The sequence below is a fragment of the Pyrus communis genome, chromosome 10 (genome assembly GCF_963583255.1).
Source record: "Pyrus communis chromosome 10, drPyrComm1.1, whole genome shotgun sequence".
Taxonomy (NCBI): domain Eukaryota; kingdom Viridiplantae; phylum Streptophyta; class Magnoliopsida; order Rosales; family Rosaceae; genus Pyrus; species Pyrus communis.
This window is the reverse complement of record NC_084812.1, coordinates 8,585,906-8,610,540: the sequence shown is the minus strand read 5'-3', so window position 1 is coordinate 8,610,540 and position 24,635 is coordinate 8,585,906. Positions and strand designations below refer to the sequence as shown.

General features: G+C 35.3%; 2 protein-coding genes across 2 annotated transcripts; one reads left to right on the top strand and one right to left on the bottom strand.

The window, feature by feature from the left end:
* Nucleotides 1-1,930: 1,930 nt before the first annotated feature.
* LOC137746529 (GATA transcription factor 19-like) lies at nt 1,931-3,287 on the bottom strand. The gene is made up of 2 exons (XM_068486548.1): nt 2,670-3,287; nt 1,931-2,418 (listed from the first exon to the last, which is right to left on the bottom strand). The coding sequence occupies exons 1-2, from the start codon at nt 3,183-3,185 to the stop codon at nt 2,125-2,127; spliced, it is 810 nt and encodes a 269-aa protein (XP_068342649.1). The 5' UTR covers nt 3,186-3,287; the 3' UTR covers nt 1,931-2,124.
* Nucleotides 3,288-19,175: 15,888 nt separating this feature from the next.
* Nucleotides 19,176-24,360, top strand: LOC137749019 (uncharacterized). Its single transcript, XM_068489199.1, has 4 exons — nt 19,176-19,979; nt 23,665-23,754; nt 23,846-23,913; nt 24,074-24,360. Exons 1-4 carry the CDS (start codon nt 19,329-19,331, stop codon nt 24,216-24,218), a joined length of 954 nt encoding a protein of 317 aa, XP_068345300.1. The 5' UTR covers nt 19,176-19,328; the 3' UTR covers nt 24,219-24,360.
* The last annotated feature ends 275 nt before the right edge of the window (nt 24,361-24,635 follow it).

Here is a 24,635-nt window from a genome sequence, read left to right as displayed (position 1 = left end):
GTGCTCCCCATGCTCCTCACCTCGTTGCAGCTAAGCGCATTCTCCGATATGTCAAAGGGACTTTTGATCATGGCCTATTGTCACTCTAGTCTCGTACTGAGAGTCTCATGGCCTTTTGATCATGCCAATTGGGCAGGTTGTCGAAATACTCCCCGTTACTACCTGTAGTTATGTTGTTTATTTGGGCTCTAATCTTATCTTATAGTACTCCAAAATCAGCCCATTATTGCTCGTTCTAGTGCTAAGCTTGAATACCGATCATTGTCTCACTCTTGTGCATAAAGAAAAACAAATGGTTGTCTTACTTTAGGAACTCGGCGTCTCATTGGAGTTTCCAGTGCTTCTCTATTGTGATAACCTCAGTGCCCTTACATGGCTGCTAATCCTTTTTTTTTTTTCTTTTTCTAACGCTTGCATTCATCATATCGAGCTTGATTATCACTTCGTTTGTGAAAAAGTGGCATTGGGTGATTGGCTTCCTTGTGCCAAACTTGTCACTCCCCAAAATCTCCCTTCGTAATCTTCTAAATTAGGTTCATTGAATCTTCTTTATTAGGTCCATTGTATGGAAGATTTATTCGTGAGCACTCAAAGATTCATTGTATTGAATCTTCTACATTAGGTTCATTTTGTATTATTACCAGTAGATACTCAGATGAATGAAATATAAAAATCCTTTTTCTATAGAACTGGGTTAGAATTAATAAAACTTATCCTCTCTAATCCAATCAAGCTGCTCACAATCTTTTCTTCTTTTTTCTTTAATATATCTTAAAAATCCAATATTCAACACAAAAACGAGGCCATATGGTTTCCATTTGTTCCTTCCTTAACATTATACTCATTACTCATCACCACGTCCAATTCCTTGACTTGTAGCTAAAATGACATATCAAAAATATTTTCTGCAGTAGCAACTTATAGAAAACTGAACCCATTCAAAGTTGCAACACAAGAGGAATCGAGCATGTGATGAAGGTACAAAAATTTACAACATACAAACAAAGGTAAAACTGGAATTACACAAATTGATGTACTTTGTTTTTCATTTTTTAAAGTAAGTGTTATTGGTACTCCAAAAATCTCATTCTACACTCCTCATAAGTGTATTTTTTTTTCCCAAATATAGTAAGTTTGGAATGTATAATGAGATTTTTGAAGTATCAATAACAATTCCTTTTTTAAAATTTATTTTCCATCTGTTGGTAATACGGATTTAAACCTGACAGTATATATATATATATATATATATATATATATATATATATATGTATATATATAGAGAAATACTAGGGAGACCAAATTGCAAACCAAATGATGTGTCTGTCACCAATAAGAAACAAACACGTTAATCGATACTTAATTAATAATCCAATTATCTACAATTACATCATTTAGTTTGCAATGTTAATTTAAAAAATTTAATCTCTTTAACACTACTTATATTTACATATATAGTAGTTTGACCAGCAGAAACACTCCATGTCGTGACCCGTGAGACTTCTACAAACCACATGGCGATCGCCATGCATGATCAAAACATTCCATCTCTCATTAAATTCACTGTTTCGAAGTCTACAAACAAAACAATTTTCAATTATTTGGTGGCAAGAAATTATTTACTAAAAAAATAAAGTTATAAGGACCAAAATTTGCAGAAATATCTGAAGTTTTGAACGGTCAGAACATGACCAGAAAAGGACAAATCATGTTCATGCTCTGAACTGAACCCTCAGTAATGTCCGGTCCAAGTCGAAACACAGTGATTCAATAATCGCCATTGGACAATCAGATGAACCCGTCCCAGGTAGAAGAAGTTACCAGAAATTCTGTAAAAATCTAACAACTTCAGATCCACAGGTGAGATTTCACTCAAACTTCCATTTCATATAATAATCGACTTAATTAATGAAACGGCGCGCATGCAATCTCATCGTAATCATAATCATCATGGTCGTCATTTATAACAGAAACGTCGTAGTAGGGTAATTTATATGTAACTTCAATAGAACCAAGAGAAACCGAAAAATAAAAAAGAAAAGAAAAAGAAAGACACTTGAGAAAAAGAAAAACAAACTAAGTAACAACATAAAGTAAGTAATCTTCAACATCTTCACGAGTTGATTATCTTGTGAAATCATGGACGAGGCTTGGTCTGTCAGTGACGTTGAGGCGCCACGAAAGGAATGGGATGCCGTTAATGTCGTCTTCGTGGTGTGCAGTGTCGTCCTCCATGAACCGAAACTCGTTACCAAAGCATGGCATTTTCTGGGTCTGTGAGTGTGGAATCCATGAGTTATGGTGGTGGTATCCGTTAGACTCCATTCCTATGACACTCGAACCACCGCCGCTGGCAGCCGCCGCCGTGGCACGTCTCTCTTCTTTCTTGAACCGAATTCCACAGGCATTGCATAGTGACTAAAGTAGTAACAAAAACGTAAAACAAAAAATAATTACTAATGTAAAATAAAATTAAAGAAAAGAAAGTGCTTAGGAAAAGGGAAAATCATTGGTGGGTTGACTACTTGGGAATAGGTGATAATGATTACAGACAAGAGGTTTAAAATCCCATCATATTATTACGATAAACTTTGTAATTAATCACATCATTACCAAATTAAAATACAAAATTAAAATGGTTAATGGCATTATTGTAATTTGATGCATACCTTGGGGCCTCTCGGACCGTTTCTCCAGAGCGGGGTGGAGGTGGTGTCACAGTTAGCGCAGCGGCGAGCGAGGAGGGGATCGTTATTACCGCTGCCGGCGTTAGTCACGCCGTTGATATTGCCACCGCGGTTGCTGTTCTTGTGATGGGAAGACGGCGATGACTTATTGGGCTGCAACAAGTCCCAGCAGAAGTTGGAAACGCAGTTACCGGAGCGCCGCTCGCCGTTGCGGCTATGCCTGTCGTCGGAAACGACGTCGTTGTCCGTCAAACGGGTGGAGGGAGTTCCTAGAGAGAGAGTGCAATCAACGGAGGAAGATGGGGATGCGAACTGGTACATGTGATGATGATCGTACGATGCTTCGTGATGAATATGATCGTACGGCTTGTGATGATTGGGCATGGAGAACAGCGTGGAGAAGGAGGAGTTGGACTGGGTGTGGTGAAGGACACCGCACGAGCATGGACCGCCGACCATGTTGCCGCCATGTGAAGAGCCACTACTGCACCTATGCATGATTTCTGTTTCTTTCTATTTCTCTTCCTTATTTTTCAAGGGATTCGAGTAAAAGTTTTGAACCTTCAAATGGGTTTTCTGAAATCTGAAATCTAAAATGGGTTTTGCTTAGACTTGAAGATAAGTGATTGGAGTAGGAGGGAGAGATGTGGTGGGTTTATAGTTAAGAGAGTGGAGAGAGAGTGAGAGAAGGGGGGAGGGAAGTACAACGGCCAAATAGTATAGTGAGAGCGAAATGTAATAATAAATGTGTGGAAAAAATAGTTAGGGGAGAGAGAGAGAGAGAGAGAGAGAGAGAGAGAAGGGAGAGCTGAAAATAGGGGTACGATATGAGGGAGGAGAGAGAGAGGGGGGGAAGTGAGGAGGAGAGGTTGTCTGGTAGCTTTATAAGCCAATAAAAGGGCGAAATACCAGTCAGCAGCTGCAGTCGACGTTGTCGTGAAATGCAAATAGAGAGAGGGTGTATTATATATATAGTAAGCGAGAGGGTGATAAAGATGGAGACAGGGAGGGACCCAAGGTCCCAAATTGCATGTTACAGAGAGAGAGGAGATGGACCAAGAAGAAGACTGACTAAGTCTCAATGTACAGTCAGTGTTGTATAATCTTCTAGGGCATCAACAAGTGTAGTGATACATGTGATGGGGATTCTCCCAAATCGCAGCCAACCATAAATTCCGAACATATTTCTTCACATATTCTTATAATTTACTTGTTTTATGACACTTTTTTTATCCTTCCAAGTTCAAACTTTAGATGAATAGATAGAATGTTATTGTAGCCAATTAGCTAAACACACTTAACTGCTAATAAATTGTGTTTTATTTAGTAATGCTACACCTTAAAATGTCAGAATTTCAAGTCTGATTGTCATACTATAATGTGGTATTACAATCTACTAATGTGCATATCAACAACATAAAAAAAAACAACAACCGGACTCAAAGGTTAACTTCCTATTACAATCTCCCAAAAATATTCATTTATAATAAACTTCAATATGTATAGTCAGTTTCTACACACATTATAGAACTTAAATAATTACTAATATTACAGTTTGACAATCCTACTTAGACTTTCTTTTTGAAATATAAACTTGATCCTCAACCATAAACCTATATCTTTTGACAAAACCATAAACCTATATCATATAAATCGGTAACAATAATATGTGCATGTGTAATCGCCATACCAAAAACTTTGAGAAGCTATTTTTCTTCAAATTTTCTCTCTTTTACACACGAACCTAGATCCTCTCCGGATCATTTGATCTTGAGTCTAGGAATCAAATAATCCAGCCCGTTGAAATTTAATCAAACGGTTACAAATAGGGGATCCTTCTAAAAGTTATAATAATTGTAGCCGTTGAATTAGATTTCAACGGACCAAATCATTTGATCCCTAGGCTTAGGATATGGGTTATTTACACACCTCTATCTCTGTTTAACTAAAATTAAAAATTAATTAATTTACAAAATTAAATAAAAGTTATTCAAAAAAAAAAAGTTCTAAGAGAGAGACAGAGAGAGAACAAAAATACGGGGGGCGCTTGTAACAATAAATGAGGAGTTGGGAGAATAGGAATAGTGGGGTTTGGTGTTTTGGTCATCGGGTTAGTCAAAAGAGAGCCCCACGTGACACGCGGGAACAGTCTTCTATAGATCTGCCTTCTCCGATCACGAGGACCAATTAGTCTCTGCACTCTCTGGTCTCAAACCCGATGCAACCATCAAAAACCTCTGTCCGTATCCCTATCTATCTCTATCTCTGCTCCTCCTTCTTCCTCCTCTCCCCCACTCCCATTCGCACTCCCACACACTGCTGATCTACTCGTCTGTTTATCTCACTCCTCATTTCTCGAATATACCCCTCTATCTCCCTCTGCCACCAGTACATGCTCAAATATTCAAAGCCCTTGTTAGTCTTTGTCAGTCTTTGTCACCCTACCTCAACTTGCTCTAACATTTGCAGCAAATATAAATTTTAATCCGAAACTCATTTATGGGAGAAATTTAACTCAAGATTCTATAAGAGTGAGAGGAGCTAGCCCATTATATATGTGTATTTTTTTAGTTTTATATTTATAAATTCATTGAATTTAACGACTAAGATCTAATATGATCAAATTTAATGGTGAAAAAAAAATCTAACGATCTAAATTTAAATCCAACGGCTAAAGTAATTTAAAAAAAATTAGTTTATGTGTTTCATATTCTTCATAGTATTCCACAAGTTTCATGGTGTCGGCTTAGATATTTTTCAATATTAATCCGAATCTAAATATTTTTAGGTTAAAATGTTCATAAAATTTTATTAGGATAGTCCACATAATTTTTTTTTAAAGTTACTTTAAAAAAAATAAAATTATCCCAAATTCATTATTTAATACTCTCGGGCTAAAAATTTAATCCATAAGAGTTGGAGGAGAAAAATTGTTTCTGGGTTAAAACTTAAATTTTATGATTGAAAAACTTTAGGTTTTAATCCAAAGGTTGGAGATAATCTAAGGATTGTTTGGAGAGAAATGCTAAAAAGACACCCTTAAAAGTGACTCTTTATGAACTATCTACTACATCATATTTTTAACACAATATTTTATAATGTTGACCTGAAAATTAACGTTAAACTGCAAGATGATATAGAGTTCATGAAATGTTTCACTTTGAAATAGTCTCTCTAACATTTCTCTTGTCTGAATTATCTTAGATATACATGTAATATACTCCAAAACTAAAACTAAAATGTCATTGTCGCTAGCAAGTATTAATGTAGAGTGATAGCTAGGATCGCCCTTATTTATGCTCGTGAGACTCACAATCTAGAAGATTACGTATTATTGGTTAAAATTAGTCGTTTATGTGTCATTAACTGTTATTTGTGCTTCATGAATTTACAAAGCATGAACAATTAGAATGAGTCGAGCACATGAGAAGTATTAGAATCAGTGTTGCTTGTGGAACTCACAAAGCATGAACAATTAAAATCAGTCGAGTGCTTCATGAGTACCGGGATCAATGTCATTCATGCTTATGGTATTCACAAAGCAAAAATTATAGAGTACATAAATGCACATTGTGGAATTTAGGCATAATATGCATTGTTGAATTTAACAATTGAATGTACGTTAAAAAATTCAAGTGAACATAGTGAACGACAAATGGACCTAATGAAGCCATCTAAACTAAAATGTGTACTCTAAGTGGCCATTTATCACAGTGATGGAAATATGTTGAGCCCTTGCATGACATCGTAGGTTCAAATCCCGATGGTGCCTAATCTAACATGTAATGAAACAAAATCTATCATTTGACAAAACAAAAAAAAAAAAAAACTAAAATGTGTATTACACATTGATGTATAATTGATTTACTTCCTACAAAGTTGAAACTATTGAATCTGATCGCATGCACATGAGCGAGTGATCTAGACATACATTTGTTTTTTTTAGGGAAGTGATATCCACACACCTATTTTTATTTCTCACACATCTTTTAATTTTCAACTGTTGAATCAGATAAATTAAAGAACATCAAATGACAAAACTTAACAAAATATGTGATAAGTAAAAATGATGGTGTAAATAGCACATCCCTTCTCTAATAGTAGGTTTCCAACAATACAATGGTTCCATAATCTGGTTGCTATAGGGTGTCAAATCCATCAAAATCGATCCTCAACAGTGACAGTAACAGCAACATCAACAAACCCAATAGTCCAATACAACAGCCAGTTTTTGAGCTCTCATTGGCTTTAGGTAGAAAAGTAGTACCAACTATTATAATTTGCAGCGGCCGTACCCAGTAAAGTCACGTGGAAGGAGGAAACAAAGTGGGAAAAGACGCCAAATTGGTCATGATAGGAACCTCAAGGCTCTCGATTAGGTTTTGGAATAACCCATCACTACAAGATACATAGATATTATTAGATGGATAGCTAACTTTTTATAGAGATTTCGTAGGAGTAAGTAGAAGTTGAAGAAGATCTGGAGATTTTGATCAGACAGAAAAGCTAAAGAGATGTTAGACAGACAGATAAAGTTACACAAATATACGACACCATTCAATCATCAAAGCAACACCAACACTTGGAAGTTTTGGATTTTCTTTTTCATTTTTTTGTTTATTTGGTCAGTCAAACCGTCAAAGATGGAAACTCAAAAAAGATCAAAAGGGTACTTACTAGTAAAAAGATGATACTTAGAGATTCACTCTAAGTAGTTTCCACAATTATTTTTAATTCAACCCATTAATTTTTTTTTACGTGTTTCTTACTTTTTAAAGCTCCAGACAAATTAATTAACATGTCTATTATTTTTCTTAAACAACAAAATGTTGAAAAATATTAGACCAAAATAAAAAAGTGAGCATCTGGTGAGTACATAAGTATTATTCGTAGCAGTAAAAGAAATGCTAAGGAAACTTTCTTTAAAGTATGACTCTTCACAAGCATTTTGTCACCTTGTGTTTTTTGCAAAATAGTTTATAATGTTGACACGTAAATTGATATTAAATTATAAGGTGACAGAGAGTTCATAAAGGATTCTTTATCATTTTTTTTATTAAAATAAGAAAAGTGGGACCCAATAAAATTTATATGTAATGATAGGGCAAGCCCCAACAATCTTCTCTGGAAGCCCGACCTCATTTTTCGATCATAGATTCAAAACACAACCAAGGACACAGAGAGAATCAGATCATCTAGAGATTGGTGAGGCCACAGTTGAACAAACCGGACGAGTATCACCGCTTTCCAAAAGATGCTCTCTCTCTCTCTCTCTCTCTCTCTCTCTCTCTCTCTCCCCGTTTTGTTGTACAATACGAGATGGAGAGGAGAGAATACATACAACGCAAGCAAACTACGATTAGCCCAAGACACACCACTAATATGTTTTCATTTTTGGTATTTAACGTAACACATGCATTATCTCTCATCCCCACGCGACCTCATTCAACCTCTGCAAATAGCCTGTGTTTAATGATGAATTATTCTGCGTACGTACACCACTACGTGGTATGTCGACGTGGTAATCTTACGTGTATATTTGTTTATGAGTATGGAGGATTCTACTGATCTTGTTAGTCGGACTTTCTTGGTCTATCCTTATATCTTTTTAGTAGTGTTTGTCAATAATAAAAATCATACATTTTGTATTTCATTCCTAAAAATTAATTAGGTGGATATACATTGTGATCAAAGTGGTATAAGGACAATCAGAGTCTACAAAATATACATATGAAGGTCTTATGACGACCCTATTCGAATGTTTAGTAGGGCCTCTTTTGTTTTAACCAAGTATTTGATGTAATGTTTGCTAGGCATATATTTGGCAGGTTGCATGGAGAGCACTCAATAAATTCTCTCGATAGCACTCATCAACTTGCTTCGGCATTTGTTGATACATGTTGACATGATATGTGCGCAACATGATTTGACTGATGACCATAAGCCCACAAAGTGTGGATGAATGCATCAATGAATAAACTGAACTCTTTTTGCACCCCTTGAGCTCTGTTCTATTAAAAAAATTTGGACATTTTAGACTGGGATCTCCTCAATATTCGAATTCTAAATCAGCTATTGGCTTAACTGTTTCATTAATACTATCAAAATTTTAGTATCCATTGGATAACACAATTCGTTAACATATAATAATTATTAGATGACTAAACGATTCCTCGTTTAATTTTGACCATGTTAATCTTTACCAGTTGATAAAACAGCCGAATCAGTTCTTGAAATTATAAAATTGATCGTAACAGTGTGATGCTAAAGTATGTGTGTAATTTTGGACTCTCACATGCTATTTTACACTCACGTGCAATGAAAAATTAAGTGGTGATTAGTTTCCACGCTCCATGAAACGCCGTGGTTGGGTTTGCGTTTGCCCAGGTAAATTCGAGTAATTAATGCGGATCTGTTAACACACTTTTAATATTACTCTGGGATTTGCCTAATCATCCGAAAGAATCTAATCAATGTTTTGGTTCACAGCCTCTGATGCACTGCATGGCATGCACATCATGTAATGCTCCCATCAATCATGATGTTATGTGGCTCGTTGGATTTGGTGGGACCCCCCACTCAGTTGGGCTTTGGGTACGTATGCATCAGGTTTTCCACTTTTCCAAGGTTAAACTCAGCAACCAGATAATTAATAATCATCACTATCGCTAATGAATGTGCCACGTGGCAGTCGTAGAGGGATTTACTTTGCATGCATGCATGCAAAGGGTGCGTGGTTTATCGTATCCATGGTATTATGAGCTTTGGAACCACGTAAAATACACATTCCTCAAAAGCACCAAGATACAACTGGAATGTCTGTTCCTCATCCCCACCCCCCCCCCCCCCCTTCTCTCTCTCTCTCTCTCTCTCCTCTCTCTCATGTTTGATAAGATTATTTGAATAATCAAGTTTAATATATTCAATTAAGATTTTGAAAATGTTATAAATTTAAAGAGTTTAACAGAATTTTATAGACTTTATGTGAATTTTAGGTCAAATTATAAGAAAAATTTAGGGAAGATGTCTGATTTCCTAAAGCCTACAAAATACTATAATCCCTCCAAATTCTCCATCTTTTAAAATATTTAAAATCAAATTTTAATTGATTGCATGTATTTCTATGAGGTTTTATAATTTTTTTTTTTAATTTTTGATTGAATACTCATATCCTTTCATGAATTTATAGATTTGTAAACTCTTTTAAAATCTTTTAAACTCCTAATTGAATATACCTCTTACAACTAAGAAATGTATGTGTGTTTGGAATATAATTACATATGCAATGCATAATATAGGCGAATGAAAAAATTGATTTGCTCAGCCAAAAACATATTAACAAGAAATTAATAAACATACTTTAGTTTAAATGATATAATAATAGAAAAATGCTAGGGAAGGAGACTCTTTTAAGCCCACTTTAAGAGAGTTTTGTTATCATTATCCTTCTCATAGTAATATTACGTGATAGTATTTCAAAAAGGTATAGAAATATTACGGGAACTCTCATAAAATGTGACTCTTTATATACTCTCTGACATCTTAAACTTTAACATTAATTTATGTTCCAGTATTATAAAATATTAAGCCATAAGAATAAGATACGAGAGAATTCATTGAGAATCCTACTTTCAATGGAGTCCCTTAACATTTCTCAAAACGCATAGAGATCTTCAGATGGCGTGGATTGGATTCGGGATCGGACTGGCAAACCTAGTGGCTAGGGGATCTTGGTTTGCTTCCAGCAGGTAAGACTAAAGTAACAATATTCAAATGGAATTTTGGAAATAAAAAGGAGGAAAAGCAAATGGGAGAAAGCAATAAGTGGACCAGGATTTAGAAAAGGAGGAGTCGTTGTGGGAGAAACAAACCCACATTGATAAGCCGTCGACCTATGAAATGAAAGTCCTTGTCAGTAGTATCATCACATCTATGGGGACACTGTAAACCTCTATTTGTCTCCTGCAAGGAGGTCTAACTAAAGCACATAGACACTAGTATTTCTTTGCTCTCTTAATTTATTTACTTTTTATTTTTCATATTTCTTGGGGTTTTATGCACGACATATAGAAAAAAAAGTTGAGAAATGCTAAGAAATTCGATAAAAGTAGATTTTATATGTATTTTTTATTAACTCACATTTTAATGTTAATTTTTATATTAATATTATAAAATATTATGTAAAAAATATAATGACAAATAATTTATAAAGAATCAATTTTCATATTAATATTATAAAATATTATGTAAAAAATATAAAATTACAAATTACAAATAATTTATAAAAAGACATATTTTTTATAATCTTCTTAGCATTTCTCAAATGAGATTGCATGTAAAGCATACTAATCAATTGGCTATGTACAATTAGGGGTAAAGCATAACAAAAATAGGGTCGCATTTAAAGCATACTAATCAATTGGCTATGTACAATTAGGGGTAAAGCATAACAAAAATAGCGTACGGCCTTTCTTTTCCTCGAGTCTCTTCAAGCTTTTCCTTATTTTCATGCCAAATGTATGAATGTCACATTCTAGGGTTAACGGGAAATTGGTAATCAATTTGACACTAATATTGCAACATTACACTCGCATATATGCATGTGATGAAAACATGTTCTTAACAAGATGCTGGGTATGTTATGGTACTAGGCGTATATTTGGTTGATAAATTTTTCGATATCCTAGAAACATAGCCTGATACACTAAGTGTCATAATAAAAGTAGTTGAAGTCTTCATTTTCCTTGCTCTAAGGTACACCCGAGCACCGTTTAGAGATAGGATGACTACTGAGCACATTATTCCTTCAGAGAACCTTTATCGATCCCGCTAAGCATTTGATGTGAACGAATCATCTAAACTAAACAATTCCTCTTCTCAACAGCAGTCTTTAGCCTCCCATCAAGCTCGCTGCTTTTCATTTGGTTATAAGTAGGTGCTTGCCCTATTTTGGGTTTGGGTTTCCTCTTCTTTCGGCAGCATTTCTTCTTGAAGCAGCACTTTCGTGAGTATTACGCAAAGCAGCTATTTTCAACCACTTATATTATGATACTTGATGTACTGGGCCGTGTTCCTAACACATTTAAAAAATCTCTCTAAAATTACAACTCCTTATTTATATATCATCAGTATTTAATAGATGCAAATTTTCCCTTCTCCTAAGCCTAATGAAGTAGTTATTCATTTTTGGTCCATTGCAAGTACCTATCAACCTTAATTAAGTTGATTTTCACAAACGTGAATTAATGTAATCACCAGAGAGTGAGCTCTTGTTATTCAACTTTTTAGGTAATCGAATACTGATTTTTCAAAGGCAACAAGAAGCAACTAAAAACTAAAGAACCCACCGACCGACATGCAGAATGTTCAAAAGGAGGGGCCAAATACTGAGGAGAATAGCGTACGTTATTGGCTCAGATCTAGTCTTCATGATATATACCCAAGCCGGCAGGCTTTTCTTTTCTTTCTTCTGCCTCTTCTACTACAACATCTTTCTCTCGTCTGCACTTTGAATCTCTTTTGCACCTTTTGCAGGTCATCAAGACTAACATAATATTTTTCTTTTAAGGAATGTGTAAACTTCCTGATCCGGGGCACCGTTGCGTGCACTTTTTTATTTTTGCTGAGGAAGATCTGTGATCCAGATCTTGACTGCTGAATCTTCTTTACCACCTTTAAGGGAATCTAATGCATAAAACTTGATTCCAAAACCTACCATTTGTTTGAGTTTAAATGATTGTTTGAGGGTATTAGATACTAGACTGCCATATTCTACATTTTTGGGCCTGTTGTTTCTACTGAATACCTAGACCCAAGCTAATATTTCTGGGCCACTCTTGTGGGCATATATTCACTTAATTTGGGATGTACGTTCTCAATTTGGAATACGGATAAGATCCTAGATAACCTAGATTGCAATTGTTTATGTGACGTTTATTTTATATTTAGATACAAGCACACTCGTTGAAACACTTTGCAATAGAAGTGGCTATATCATTGTATTTGGTAATAATTTATCAGTTTTTAGTGTCGAATAGTATTACTCATAAGTCGTCACTTATTTACTATATAACCTAGACGGAATTTGTCTACTTGGGTTTAGTACATAACTTTCTAATTATGATTTCAATAGAGAGATTCTAAATCTTGTGAAAATTAAACGAAAATGACATTTTATACACTAACTAATTTTGTAGTGTAGCAATGATATTTTTCTTCCCAATTTTTTAAAAAGAACTCTGAGTCTATGAGGATCACATTATTGAATAAGTAGACATTTATTTATTTGTTATATAATAAATTTAATTAAAATTAAAAAAACAGCCTAGGTCCTTGCCTAGACGCTAGGCTCCTGCACGCCACCTGTCTAGCATCTAGCGTTTTTTTAAACTTTGACTATGATGAAGACCACATTATTGAATAAGACTTCTTCTGAAAGTTCGTTTTGGTTTTAGAGAAATTGTTGGTTAAATTGAACATATATAACCACTTCTAATGGCCATGGGTGGTTGGGGAGAAGTGAACATATAGGTCAGGCCTCTAAAACTTAGATAACCTAATACCTTGCTGTGCAAGTGGTCATTGTCCTGTCAATTAGGTCTCTTCAACAAACTCCAGGTCTGTTTAGGACGTTTTCTGAAAGCGTTGAAGTGTTTTTGAACAACCAAACCTAAAAGGTTTTCAAACTATATTTGGTAGAATAACTTAGAACTTTAATTAGATAGTTCCATAAGTACATTCTTCAAATGCATTTTCAAGAAGCACTTAGATTTATAATAAAACTATACTTGCATACTTATTGTAAAAACACATATTAAAATAAGTGTGAGCGTAAATGTTTCTTAAAAAGTAATCCTAAAGAACCCTAATACGAAAACAAAATATGTCAATAGAGTAAATTTGTAGTAGTGATATAAATGGGGTTCGCTTCTGAGACGATGTATTATTGATTAATACATGTTAATAAATTTAGCCCTCTATAACTTTGTTGTCATAAATGTTAATAAACTTAACTTCTTTAACTTTGTTATCACAGACTTAACACGTGTCAATCAATAATATAAATTACATAGAGGCCACACACAAAATAAGTGTAGAGCTAAGACTTGAACTTTGCACACCACACCACATGCACATGCAATTGTATCATGTTGTAGTAAGGTTTTCTCATAAATGAGTTTTCCTATCATTTCATTTTCCTGGATGCGAATAACATTATTATTTTTCTATATATTTGGCCAAATTATGGATGTTAAAGTGTAAGATACTTCACCCCCAAATATGTGTCATGGATTTTAGCGTTTCCTTATAAAACTAGTCATCTTCAAAGAAACTTGAAAAAAACAACTTCTATGGGATGACTCAGTGGTTAGAGACGAATTTTAGGCCCGTATTCAATATGGCACGTCTTGGGTTCGATTTTTATTGTTGATGAATCACATGATGGTGACCATAGAGAGGCGGAAACACCTTTGTGAATCTTCCTGTCCCCAAAAAAGTTTATTGTCGTGACGAAGTTACCAGCTGGTCCCTTTTTTTATTTTTTTATTTTTTTTTAACCTTCAAAAACTACTTATGAACTTTCCAATGAAGATAATAACTTACCTAGCATGCAACAGTATAATATTTCCCTAATGACATGTGGATAACATGTTTTGTTTTTCAAGTGGCCATAGGTGCAATTGATGTCAATAATATTTCTTTCTATTTTTAATCTCTTTTTGGCAAACTTGTAGACGTTAAAGCATAGGATATATATGCCATGAGTTAAGGTTTCTTGATCAAACTATTGTCTAAATAAACGAGTTTATTCGAAAAGAAATCACCTTTAAAAGAAGAAAAAACAACTTGGAAAATTAACCATGTATTGGAAGACTTCAAAGGGTTAAACTAGAATTGATATGTTATTCCTGTAAGAGTATGAGTATGATTCTTACAAGTCTTGGGATAATTGATATTATAAAGAAGTCTAAATCATGTTGACATTAATCCAATCATATTGGTATATTGAAGACTCTTGTGTTTGCTTGTTTATAGGACTCATACTGATATAAGGAATGCAGTCTTGTATTCCTTGTAGGATTGTTATAGGTCAGTCCAGGTCTTGTAGTATAAAGCCACAAGCCACTGCTCTCACAAAGCACGCTCTTGTTGTTCCAATTACCTATAAGTTGGAGAGCATTGAGTTTTGCAGAGAGGTGAATGTTGTGTGCAGGTTTTCATGGCTTCTTCATCCATGAACATGACTGCAGGTATGTGTTGGTATAATTGCTGCAGTTCTTACAATTATATTACTTACAAAATTTAAGGGTTGTGATTTAGTTGATTAATCCTTGTGTTCTTGGCTAGTGCATTAGTCTTTTAAGTCTAGTTTTCTCTAATAATTCCATATTAGAAAAACATAACTTACAATCAGTTTAATATCTTTCATTGTGTGCATCCATTTCTCAGGCATCACAGAATTACGTTTGTTAATAGTATATTACTTGATATGAGATATGCACATAGAGAAGTATACTGAACTCACTAAAGTCGAAATGTGCTTCAGATCTTTCAATCTACGCATTTATTCACTTCCTAAACATAGCAATGACAAAGATTGATGCTGACATAGACAAGCAAATATGTTGTATTGAATGATAATATTATGATACCAAAGAAAAGACATTATTTAAATTTATGCAATGTGATTAAAGATTAAGTCCATATAAAAATGCCATCTTCATTTCAAAGTGACAAGGTAAAGTCATGTTTAACGTTCTTTAATACCTTTCCCAAACCATTAAAAAAGGTTGAAGGTCCACCATATAACATGCCGACGACAGTAGTTGGCGGAGCAGTTGATTCAAAAAGCCAAACAACCATGTACCTTAAATAGGAAACTGTAAATCCATATGTCACTAAAATCATTGACTAAAAAGTAGACTTGGTAATTTTTTAGATGATTTGTTAACACGACAAGTAAACGATACAAAAAATAATGAATTTTAGATTAATACGATAACTAATCGGGTCGTTATCGAGTCATACGATAAGAACCCCATTAATAACGGATCCTTAACAGGTTTACACGAGAATGACACGCAGGTAACTTGTTTAGACACGATAAGAAAAAAGTTATTTTGATAATTTTAAAATTTTAAACTACTAAAAAAGGCTTACTATATTAATACTACATGTATTGTTGAATAAACCTCACATACTTAATACACCATACATTTGCTTTTTTAATTAAAAATTATCTTAATACACCACATATTTCTCCATAATACCCTCATACCCCACATTCTCAACATACACCTCACATTTTCTCCATATACCCGTGTATTCAATATTTTGTGGGGTGCTAAATTAGGCGATAGTTACATGATCGTTTAGATGTTTAAAACCCTCCAAATCTCACGAATAGTGTTTTTTATTTGAGTGCGAAATTAATAATAACTATTGTAGAAGTGTGAAAAATATTAAAAAAAAATAAAAAATACAATCACTCTTAATGACAAGCTTTACAACTTTCGTGAAGGGGTTTACTCCGAAATTTTAGTATGTATATACTAAATTAGTATTATGTTTTACATTTTTTTTGGGTCAAATTATGTTTTTCATTTTCATTATTTATTGATTTAAAATATATTTTTCTTAACGGGTAACGGGTCGGATCATATTACCTGATAATATTAACGGGTTGATTTCGGGTCGGTCATATTACCCGTTTACTTTAACATGTGTTACACGACACGACACGCTAAACTATCAAGTATGATACGAAAACGAAATAAACACGAGAAACACGATAAGAATGCTATGTCTACTAAAAAGAGTGGGTGGTGTTATTTAACACCATTTTTTACCTCATACATTCCTTGTTAGTTTTTATCATTTGATAATTTATTCAATTCAATGATTAGAATTTGAGAAAAGTGCATAGAAAGTAAAAAAAGTACATGGACAACACCACTAAAAAATCACACATGGATAAAGCAAAAGTAAAGACAACGTAATACACTTTTACATGCAGTGTTAATTATCACACTCTTCGAATAGTAAATGTACAAATATCATAATCGTTCTTTCATTATAACCTGAGCAAATTTATAAGTATAGAACTATTTAATCATTTTATTAACAATCAACTTTTTACTGACAAACTGTTTATTTGTTAATACATTTAAACAATTTACTAATACTTTAATCACAAAACTGAGCATAAGTTGTTTTTTGGACTTGAAATTCACATTTCTCCCGAATAGATTTCAGAGCAGAAAGAAAGCACGTCCGAGTAATGAGGTGGAATTTTTGGAGGATTGGGATTGATTTTGATAAGATTAGAATATAATTATTTCAAGGATCAAAATTTGTGGCTGATTGGATAAAGAATGAATTAATCACACAAAGAATTAGATTCAGAGTCTTAGTTCAATAAGGTGAGGCCAAGACTTGATGATGATAGAGTTTCGTTAGAGGAATGAATTGCCAGGATAACTTCGAAGATGATCAGATGCACGTTGAGGAGTTGTAATCCTGGTAGGGTTTTATCACTCAGAAGACTTGGGCTTCACGAAATCACCCTTATAAATACAAGATGTTTTGCAACTTAGAGATGACTGTCAACTCAACACACAAACAAATAGTCTACATGAACCCTTCTCACACTCCTGAGAAAAATACTAACTGCTTTACTAACCCCCTCATCATCCCATATTCAGTTTGTTTGAATAAACATAACTGAGGCCGTAGAATCAGTCGATTTAGGAGTACCTTTAGTTTGGTTTAACAACACTAATTCTAGTTTGGTTGTTTATCTACCCCAAGTCTCAATCAGCGAAAAGTCTTCAATTCTTTTGCCAAATGTGATCACATCATTAGGGTATTGTTTGGTATGCAGACGGGATGGGACGGGACGGGACGGGACAGGACGGAACGGAACAGAGCGGGAGCAAAGATGCCCTCGGATGGAAACAAGGAGGAAGAAGAAGGAGACGGAGAGGTTATAGTTTTGTGTTCCACGGATGTGGAACCAGTCGTTCCAGGGGGGTGAGGTGGAACGAAAATTCATCCAAAACTCGTCCCGTGGAACAACTCGTTCCACCCGTTTTAGGCACACTAAACGTGGGACGAAACGCCTTGTCCCACTCTGTTCCGTCCCGTCCCACGTACCAAACGGTACCTAGCTTCCCCAGTGACGTGAGGTATTCTATGAATGATTAGTCATAAGTGCATTTCAGAGTTTGGCATTTAGACGGCCGAACCACTTTTACCATTAAGACACTTATTTTCTTTGAGTATCTTTGTCCATACAACGTGATCCTTTTCGGCGCACCTATATTAGTTGAGGTGGCCGAACCCGGTGTAGAAGATTGAATTTCGTAGCTGAAGGTATAACCTTATCTTCAAGTTTTAGAACCCTAGACCCAGAGTGTTCATTTCTCGACCCAAGTTGAAGTTAGTAATGTGGATGCAAATTTCCGCCTTCTAAGATCAAGGCCAAGAGCCTCACGTGCCCACGATAAATGGCGGAGCTTTGGCCGAAGAATCTCCAATGCCAAAGTTAGAATTTGAGAGAGAAAGTGTCTAGATAATTTTAGGGAGAGAATGGACTTGCATTTTGGTGTGAAGATGGGGCTATATATAAGGGTGTGGCTGGCCCTACTTGGAGAAATAGGGACCGGCCACTTATGGTGGTATTTTGAATATAATTGCAAGATATTATGTCAAATAATATCTTGCAATTAATTTGGTGATTAATCCCAATTTGAAAAGAATAATTGGGAGTTACCTTATGGGTGAGGATTTGATGAGGAGTGATGAGAGAGTTTAAATAAATACTATTTTGATCACCCTTGACCTTGATTGAGCCGTTATTGTCTGTTGCATGTGTGTGGGAATCCCGGTGTGCCTCAAGGGTGATTTTGTCTTTTTTACCCAAAAGTCCACGTGTCGCCTTTATAATTTTCTTGATTAATTTTGCTCCACAAGTAACATGTTTCATCACCGCATCACCACATTCACCTCATTCACCCAACATAGCTCGGTGATAAAAGGATGTAGTTAGTTCAGTGGCTACCCAGTCTGCGAGCTACATAGACTTTGTATATAATTTCTAAGATCAACAATTGTATAACACATGTACACAACGATTGCGTTTGAAATACATTAACCACAAGTAAAAAAGAAAGTGCACTTCCGAAGTTAGTGCAAGTATTGTCCTTAAAATATTTACTTACTCGTGAGTATAAGTTGTATAACACATACATACAAGTTTTGATTAAACAAGTTTATATTCACGAAAGAAAAATGAGATTTCGTACAAGAAACCTTGGTACCGGTATATCTAGGTCATTAGGTTCATTCAAAGTCAGTGGGGTTTAACCTTTGAGCTGTCCTCATTCATTCACCTACAAAACTACAAATTTTTCACCATTACTAAAGAGAGGAATTTCTGAAACTTCCATCACTCAAATATTTCTAGTGCTCAAATTTTACGTTTCCACTAGTGACAAGTTATAACAACCCAACACCAACCCTCAATTCCTACCTAGTTTTTAAACCCCTCCATGCGACCCTTTCAAACCCATATGCTTTTGGGAGTTTCTGAGAATCAGACAAGTCAGTTTTTTCACTGAGGACTAAAGCAGCAAACAGATGGTGAACTTAGTGGCACTTCAGCAACCCTTGCTGCGTGGCCTTATGAAAATGGCGGGGGTCCGACCCTACGAGGTCGAAATCGAACCGGGCACGGTCATGAACTTCTGGGTCCCGAACAAGACCCTCAACAAACCCAAGAAGGGCGAAAAGCCTGCTATGATGTCGGGCCCAACAAAGCCCGTGGTGGTTCTCATCCACGGGTTCGCGGCCGAGGGAATAGTGACGTGGCAGTTCCAGGTTGGCGCCTTGACAAAAAAATACTCCGTCTACGTCCCCGACCTCCTCTTCTTCGGCGGCTCTTCTACCGACAAACCCGACCGCTCGCAGACGTTCCAAGCGGAGTGTGTGGCTGCGGGGTTGAAGAAGCTCGGGGTGGAGAGGTGCGTGGTGGTTGGGTTTAGTTACGGCGGGATGGTGGCGTTTAAGCTGGCCGAGCTGTACCCGGACCTGGTGGGGTCCATGGTAGCGTCCGGTTCGATCCTGGGCATGACTCGCTCGTACCGCGACGCTCTCATGGAGAGGCTCGGGTTCTCGTCGTCGTCGGAGCTTCTGCTGCCGAGCTCGGTGAAAGGGCTCAAGGCTCTGCTGTCTGTTGCTACTCACAAGAAGCTGTATTTTCCTGATCGGCTTCACAAGGACTTCCTTGAGGTATTGATATTTTACTTCTCTTTGCGTTTAAACAAGCAGTTAATTCGATATTTTTACATTAAGTGGCACTGTGACCGTCGCACTCAACTTAAAGATTAGAACTGATAATGCATGGAAGGGACAATTTGTCGAAAAATTTTGGGTCTAATTGCCATAATAAATCACATAGAAAATCAATAAATAATTCATACAATTATATATTACAATAATGCATGCACATGAGTAACCATTATTAAATGAAAATGATATAATGAATTAGAAAAATCTAGAAAATACGGTCGAGGCAAGTGTTAGACACTTTGTCCTTAAGATAAGTTTACGCCCACTACAGTGCTCATGGTTGATCCGCGCATATCTCCCAAGATACAACGATCACGTCCTTGTAATAGTAGCACTCCAAATCACAAGGCTCCATGAACCACGATTGTGTTGAAAACTCTCTCATATGGACTCAATGAAACTCTCTAATATTTAGTGCACTATAAGTATGATTATGTAAAACAATGAAAAGTTATTTTATGTTTATAGGGGGCTTCCCTATTTATAGAATGTGAGATACCTCTTTGGAAAGCATGTGAATATTCATGAAGAGTCAAAAGTTGCAACACTTCATTTAAGTAGACTTATCTTTCTACCAAAATGCTCTACTTCTAATTTCCATTCAATTAATAAATTTAATATGATAATATTATTATTAAATTTTCCAACAATCCCCCACATGAATGGAAATTGACTCAATACAATGCAAATGACAATGCAGACACTAGAGAGAGAATTCAATAGGAAAAGTACCACATCGGGATATGTGGCTTTTGGCTTTGAACCTTCCGTAGTGAATTACTATTGGATTTACTTGGCTAATCAGTGAACACGATGTCTTGAACTGTTCAGCCATTGTGTAAACCAAGACAATAGTAATCACACAATACCCTTCTAGACATCCCGTGGTTGCTCGGTTGTATTCATTTTGGCCCTAAACAATTCTTGGTTTCTCATGAGTGCTTTTAGAGAACTAAGCTCTTCAAAAAATTCTCACAGGAACGACCTCATTCCTCACTCAAGGTAGGTGACTTCCTATTTAGAGTATCCTGCAATAATCCACTTGTTATTTCCAAGTATAGGAATTATTAAAAGCAAAGCTTATCCTAAATACGTTGCAGATAACATTGTTTCATCATAGGACATGGGTAGGAGATTATCTCCGCAATGCTCCCATTGAATCATCCACAATTCGGATGTCCCTTTGAACTTAAATCTTGGGATCTCCAGTTAGCTAGGTTGGGTTGCCATTATGGCGATTCTTAAGACGTAGGCTTTATTTAACTCATTCCCCTCGATGATACAACTTACTCTCTAGTCAAACTTTTAAAAATTGGTACCACTAGGTTGACTACTCATATTACATGGCTATCACAAACCCTATATCCATGCATGGAAATTATTTCATTTGAGAGTAGTTGCTTTCCAATGTTAAGTCTTCAAAACATACATTAGGACTTTCAAAGTAATTTGCTAATACTCGGGTACATTCCCCCACATTTAAGGTATTTGCTAGAAGATCTCCAACCTTTCAATACCTTAAAACTTCAATTATAAGTGTAATCATGATCTCTTTCTAGAAGCAAATTACTTTTACATTCTTTTTAAGTATCTTTCATTCTCAAAATTAGCTAAGCCACTCCCCCACAATTCACACACATTACGGTTGCTTTAATGCTATTAATAATTCACTTTCATACTTTAAGAAGTAAGAATATGTGAAAGATAAGTTCTCCGTCTATATATCTTCACTTGCCAAGCCTTTAAACCTCACCAGCCCTTCTAATTAGAAGAACTTGGCACCTTATTTTAGAAGCACCTTCATGTTTCTTAGCACTTTGAACTCTCCAAGTTCTCATGGATAATGCCTTGTAAACACATTTCAAATACATTTGTAGTGTATTTAATACAGATAGTCCTAAAAATGACAAATGCCTTTCTACACTTACTCAAATACTTTTAGTGTCCACAATATAGCTCATTTCTTTTAAATTTGGACGACTGTACAAATGAATGAATCATGTCCATATAACCGTTTAAAATATATGAAAATATACAAGATTAAACCACCACACTATCGTGGAGAAAAGCTTGATGCAATTCTTCAATGTTTTGTATTATTTCACCATTTGCACTACGTTAGAAGAATGAATAAGTGAAGTTTGATAGCATACCAAACCTAGCAATTCTTACAGTACATGAATTTGCATCAGCATGTCGAGACACCAGTCCCGTAAATATGCTCTTATTCCAAAACTTCGCACTAACACACACATAATTTTTCCAAAATTCCTATGGGAACATGTATATGGAATTGTCAAACGGTTGCATCCTTTTGCTAACCACCACTTGTGTTTTGAGTCACAACTCTTCATTAAGAGTTATCAGACTTTGACGTATGCTTGCATCCCCTCAGACAATCTTTGGTCTTTGATTCAAATGCCAAACTCTTTTGTCTGGAAATACGATACTTCCAGATTCTGCAGACCAATTCTGTCATGTCAAAATGGTTCATCCATTCACTTCTAATCAAGAGGTCCCATTATCAGATGGTGCGACTTGTATAGAAGAATGCACTGGATTTTAATACCCAGATTTCCAATTCATAAGATTCTCATACAGAACACGAATTTAATCACAATAAAACGATCATATTTTTTTTTTTTTTTAAGGTTTGCATTTTGTAACTCATATTTGGATATATTGAAAATGGAAGGAAACGGTCGTGCCGCCATGCACCAAGTGAGAAAAGAACAAATATATCAAACACAAGAATTAACACATAACTGTCATGTTCTTCGAAATAATATGTGATCAGAAAATATTTTGTCTACAGCCGAATCATGCACCAATTAATGTAGCAACCAAACAAAATAAATTTGACATGACTATATGGAAACAAAATCATAGTTTTATGCAAAAGATTAGATAGCATACCATTCTCTCACAAAATTAAACAAGAAGAAATTATGCCTCTAGGACCAAGCATTATTATATCACGCATCATTTAATTCTCAAACAAACATAGCAATCAAACCGTGAACTTGTCTTAAGATTGTTGGAAAACTTGGGTCTAATTGCTATAATAAATCACATAGAAAATCAAGAAATAATTCATGCAATTATATATCACAATAATGCATGCACATGAGTAAACAATGTTAAATGAACATGATATAATGGATTAGAAAAACCTAGAAAATACGGTCGAGGCAAGTGTTGGACACTTTGTCCTTAAGACAAGTTTACGCTCCACTACGGTGCTCATGGTTGATCGTCACATATCTCCCAAGATACAACGACCACGTCCTTGTAATACTAGCACTCCAAATCACAAGGCTCCATGAACCACGATTGTGTTGAAAACTCTCTCATATGGACTCAAATAGACCCTAATATTTAGTGCACTATAAGTATGATTATGTAAAACAATGAAAAGTTATTTTGTGTTTATACGGGCCTTCCCTATTTATAGAATGTGAGATACCTCTTTAGAAAACATGTGACTATTCATGAAGAGTAAAAACTTACAACACTTTATTTAAGTAGACATATCGTTCTACCAAAAGCGCCACTTCTAATTTCCATTCAATTAATAAATTTAATATAATAATATTATTATTAAATTTTCCAACACAATTTACAGGTGATGTTCACCCATAGGAAGGAGAGGTCAGAACTCCTTGAAGCTGTAGTCAATGATGCAAAGGACACAACCATCCCTAAATTCCCACAGGTAAATTAATCAAACCTACAATTTTAATATTTTAATTTCTCCTCCAAAATTGATACCATTAACTTTTCATGTTTCTTTCATATTTTTGCAGAGAATACATCTGTTATGGGGTGAAAATGATCAGATATTCAACCAGGAGCTTGCCCACAACATGAAAGAGTAGGTTTAATGACATAAGGCACTAATTAATTAAGATTAATTTGTTTGGGGATAATGAATTTTATTGACGTACGTAAACTTCTGCATGAAATTATTTGTTTGACGTAAACCGTATTTACTATCGATTATAATTATGATAAGAGTGTTTATTTATGTGCAGGCAACTAGGAGCAAATGCGACGTTTGAAGGCATAAAGAAGGCAGGCCACTTGGTTCATTTGGAACGACCTTGTGTCTACAACAGGCGTCTCAAGCGATTTCTTGCTTCCCTGCAGCATGAAGAAGACGGAGTCCAAAAAAAGTGACGGTGATACCTCACTCCTACTGTATATATGTGTGTACTATTTTCTGCATGTATTAATTCACTGCCTTTTTGTTGCAAGTAATGTAGAAGACAATCGTATTGTTGAATCCTTCTATCTGCTTAAAATTAATCATGCAATTGAATAAATTTAAGGTGAAATGTATATCCGTTCAAGGGAACTTTCACTTGAGAACTTCGTCCGCCATGTTTTTGTTTGGTGATTATTTAGTTTTTAGCCAAACATGAAAGGAAAATATATGTGCAAAACTAAATGATTCATTTTAAGTATTTACCGATAGGGTCTCCGACGGCATTATGGTCTACTGATGTTACTGTGACAACCCGTTCCAAATTTTACGTTTTTATTTTATTTTAAAAGCGTGAATTTACGAAATTGTCCTAGAGGCAAGGACTTTGA